The 4,758-nt window shown below is 36.7% G+C and overlaps 1 protein-coding gene across 1 annotated transcript; it reads left to right on the top strand.

Moving 5' to 3' along the window:
- The first annotated feature begins 3,018 nt into the window (after positions 1-3,018).
- LOC123279764 (olfactory receptor 9K2-like) lies at positions 3,019-4,014 on the top strand. Its single transcript, XM_044755488.2, has one exon. The coding sequence runs from the start codon at positions 3,073-3,075 to the stop codon at positions 4,012-4,014; it is 942 nt and encodes a 313-aa protein (XP_044611423.1). The 5' UTR covers positions 3,019-3,072.
- Positions 4,015-4,758: the final 744 nt, after the last annotated feature.

Here is a 4,758-nt window from a genome sequence, read left to right on the forward strand (position 1 = left end):
ATAGAAATCATCCAGCAGAGAGTAAGATCCTACGAGAAAATAGGGACAAAGACCCTAGAGATCTTAAGCCTTTGAGCTGTTATGTAAAGACATCAATAGATAAATTCAGTGTGACTGTAGAAGGCAGAAATTAAACTGAGGAATGCAAATTTTGTAAAATATATTATCTCAATCTTAAAACAAGCTTTTCTAACAAGAAATCACATCCAAAAAGACCCAGAGATGGTTCAAGGGGGGTACTAAGTGTCGATGCCATTCTTTCTTGTTTCTTCCTTCGTGGCCCTCATGGGATGGACCTGGAGCTTGCCATTGTTATCATCCCCTAATTGACTTATTCTTACCTCTCTCAGAGGGGCCTTTTTCCACCCAATCCATGCTGTAATTACCTGAAATGGTTGCAGTAGTGCTCAAGGCATCGGGATTCCTCCTGCTTCATTCCCCCAGGTCATTAGGGACTACTACTATTCACGGGTGATTTTATCTTTGCTCTACTTAAATTTCCATTTTGCTCTCATTGTTCTCATTCTAAGGCCTGTAAGATATGCCCCAGTGCAGGAGAGGCATCCTCACATACCGTGACTCTCCAGGTTCAGTTGCCTTTTCTTTTCAGTTCCTATTAAAAAATGTCCACAGGATTGGAAGATGGCTCACTCGATCATCTCTTTCATTGTCTTGTCTCTAGAGACGGGTGCACAATTACAGGGGATTTTCAGGCAAAAACAGTACTAAGGAAGCAAAGAAGACATTCTTAACTGAAAAATGGGATATTATTAATCTATGAGCAAAGTCTGAATCTGAGAATAAAATTATGTATTTCAAAACAAGATTTTTATATCCTGTGCAAAATTTTAACTTTTGAAATATGCTTAATTTTAACATTGTCTTTAATTTTCCTTTATATAGTTTTACAACTTTTTTTTTGCTTTTCTAGAATTAAACACAATAACTTTTGTATCCTTGCATCCACCATTAGAAAATTGCTTAAGAGAAGTAAAGAAAGAAATATTCAGGTAAGAGATAAGATAAATTTATGTTGCTTTCAGCCAAATAATTAGTCATCCATGAGTATTTCTATGTGCCTTTATGTATAAAAATTATTCTATGATTGGTAAAACTTACTTGTTACAAATTACCTAAAAAAACAGTTAGTATGCATCTTAAAAATATCAAGCCCCTTTCCTGAAGGGCAAATTACAACATAGGGGTTATTTCATAATAAATTGAAAGTAGACAAAGAAGTTTGGAAAGAAACTCCTTTCTAGTACTTGGGTATTCCCTTATTCTGACTGTTGTAAAGTCGGTGGCACATAGTGTTCAGCAACTGAATGACTGGATGACTACACATTATTCTGGAAAAAAATAATAACAATCTCAAGATAATTATTTCCTGGTCACTGCATACTGGCTGATATAGTCTCAGACAATAGGAAGTAATTTGGTTACTAAAGCTGGAAACTACAAATAAAGCAAAATTTTCTGCTAGCATACTGCCAGATATCCCACTGTATAAGGTGAATTAGGTAGCTTTGAAAAGGCCTTCCTAGTTTCTCTAAAAATCTCTAGTCTCTTTCCTGTTCCATTACCCACTTATATCTGATGTCTGACGCCTGGAATTCCACTGCTCAATCTCATTCCTTTAGTTCTAGTTTTACAACAGGATAAAGTGCAAACATCCTTAGAAAACTTAACATGGGCACCTAGTGCTTTTCTCAAAGATAAATTTAATCAAGTGAATTTCAATTTGTAAGGGGAGCAAAGAGGGTCAAGAAGAGGTCTAAGAATCATATGACTGAGCTGTTGGCAGTGTCTTCCTTTTGTGAACTAAGTTGCTAACTTTTTAAGAAAAGTTAGTATTGGGAGGAGAGGAGAAAGATCAGGTGATGAGAGGACGATGAGAGCAATAGTCGCTGACAGATTTGGGGAGAGGATGGAGAAGACAGAGTGGTCACACGCATAAGGGAGGATGAGAGCCAGAGAGAAAATATGGTGATTTTGCCATACTGCTAAACCAAAAATTAATACTTCTTACATCATTTGCTGCTTTTGATAAGGTGCACAATCTCTCCACTCTGTTGGCTGGGTTTAAATAACAGTTGATTGTAAAGTCTGAATAAGGAGAGAAATGGCAGTGTCACTTTATTGGAGAAAACAGAAAGTTTCCAAGATATAGGACAAATGAATCACACAAATTAACCGTGTGACAGATTCAAGGTAACCATTTTGAAAATTTTAATGCGTTTACCGTTACCTCTCTAAATGCATACATCATAAAATTAGTTTTCAAAACTGATTTTTTCCTTTCCAAACCAAAATTTTAGCCAACACATTGTTTTGAAGTTTCCTTTCTTTTACTTGCACAGATGTCTGAGATCAAATTGGCTTCCTGAGAGATTTGTAGGATCCATGGGGTTTTCCTCTTAGTAGCATGTCTGAGCTTTGTTCACTTCAAGAAACTAAAGATGCATTCACCTTTCAAGGTTTTTAATTTATGATACCCAGCTAAATCTCTTGTTAACCTTTTTCAAACTCTCGCAAACTGTTTAGTTCTTCACCTGTATTAATGTCTAATGTCTATTCATGGGGCTTTAAATCACTCTTTAATTTGATCCTTCTGTTCTAAAATAAAGCACTATTGAGGATAAGATGAATTTGAAATTAAAGAATTTGAAATTAAAGATGAGAACAAATAATTATACATCTCTCAAAACCTTCTGATATATTAAACTTACCATATAAATCAAGTGAGCTAAACAAGTATAAAGAACTAATGCTTTATGCATGGAAGTCATATGTGTTATCATGGGAAGAGCACTGGATTTGGAGAATCACCTTAGAAAACTATGAGTTAGGTAATTTACACGTGTGTGCTGATGGGCAATTACAATATACCTCAGATTCAGTTCCTATAAAAGGGTGCAACAAATCATACCTAACACAATTGGATGGCAAAAAGGAAATGATAACTAAATTTCAGTGTTGTCGACAAGAGAAAAGTGACATTTTATGAAAGCAGGAAATAGGTAGAGAGTTCAATTTTTAATCTTGTCTTGTACCTCTTAGCAGGTTCTTGCCATGGGTGACAAGGGAGCAGGCAACCACTCAGATGTAACTGACTTCATTCTTGTAGGCTTCAGGGTCCGTCCAGAGTTCCACAGTCTCTTCTTCCTTCTATTCCTGCTGGTCTATGGCATGGTTCTTTTGGGGAACATTAGTATGATGGCAATCATTGTGACTGATTCTCAGCTGAACACGCCAATGTATTTCTTTCTAGGCAATCTGTCCTTCATTGACCTCTCCTACTCCACCATTATTGCACCCAAAGCCATGGTCAACTTCCTGTCTGAGAAAAAGATTGTCTCCTTTGCAGGGTGTGTTGCCCAGTTATTCTTTTTTACACTCTTCATTGTAACAGAGGGGTTTGTCCTGGCAGCCATGGCCTACGACCGCTTCATTGCCATCTGCAATCCTCTTCTTTATGGTGTCCACATGTCAAGACATCTTTGCACTCAGATGGTTGCTGGTTCCTATTTCTGTGGCTGGGTCAGTTCCATCCTCCAAGCCAGCATAACGTTCTCAGCATCTTTCTGTGCATCTCGAGTCATTGATCACTTCTACTGTGATTCTTACCAAATTGAGAAGATTTCCTGTTCTAGTCTCTTTGTCAATAAGATAGTATCTTTTAGTTTGGCTGCCTTCATTATTTTGCCCACAATAGTCGTTATTGTAGTATCTTACGTGTATATCGTGACCACAGTCCTGAAGACCCCCTCTAGCGAAGGGAGGAAGAAAGCCTTCTCCTCTTGCAGCTCCCATCTGGGGGTTGTAAGTTTGCTCTATGGGACTGTCTCCTTTGTGTATCTCATACCTCCAAGCAATCCTGAACTTCGTAAAGTGGCTTCAGTATTTTACATATTGGTCACACCCATGTTAAACCCTCTGATCTACTCTCTAAGAAACAAGGATGTCAAACAAGCTTTGAGGAAAATCCTATGGAGGAGAAAAGCTTTATCCTAATTCTACTTTCTTGTGATTTCCTCATTAATGGGCCCATTGATTGTTTCATCCTAATTTGCTTTTAACATGGTTTCAAGCTTGAGCCACTTAAGGCTTCTTTAAGTTGACCATCCGACAGATGAATTATTTTCACTGAAGGAGTAGTACCAATCCGTCTCTCACTCTTCCCTAAGAGCAGTGTTACATTTTGGGCATCAATAAAATTTGCAGCCATTCTATACACAGAAATATACTGCTCACTCTTTCTAGGTATAATTCTATGATGGTGGGGGAAAGGAGTATTTAATTTAATTTAATTTAATTTAATCTTTTCCTCTGGGTCTATTGAGATGGTAGGTGGAAAAATTGCTTTGGTAGGATGTTAAGCTCAGAATGTTTAATCTCTTATGATTAGAAGAAGTGTCCACCCAAGGCAAGATCATTTCTGAATTGTAATATTTAGTTCTTTTATAAAATCTATTCACAGTGATTTGAATCTGGGTCCATAATTCTTGAATAAAATCATAGTATAAGTTTTTTTTGGTCTGTGCCATCATGAGTTTATCAGGAGAACTCAATAAATCATTGGTGTTCAATTAATTGTATCTTATTATTTATCTTTACCATTAACTATTATTGATTTATTATCATATCAAAGAGATGGAGAAACATATTTGTATCCAATCTACTAAAAACTGGGTACCCAAATCCATAAAGAGAAAGTCTTTAATACTGATGTCCTATCTTGAAAATTGCATTAGATGT

This window comes from Equus asinus, chromosome 22, assembly GCF_041296235.1.
Source record: "Equus asinus isolate D_3611 breed Donkey chromosome 22, EquAss-T2T_v2, whole genome shotgun sequence".
Classification (NCBI taxonomy): Eukaryota; Metazoa; Chordata; class Mammalia; order Perissodactyla; family Equidae; genus Equus; species Equus asinus.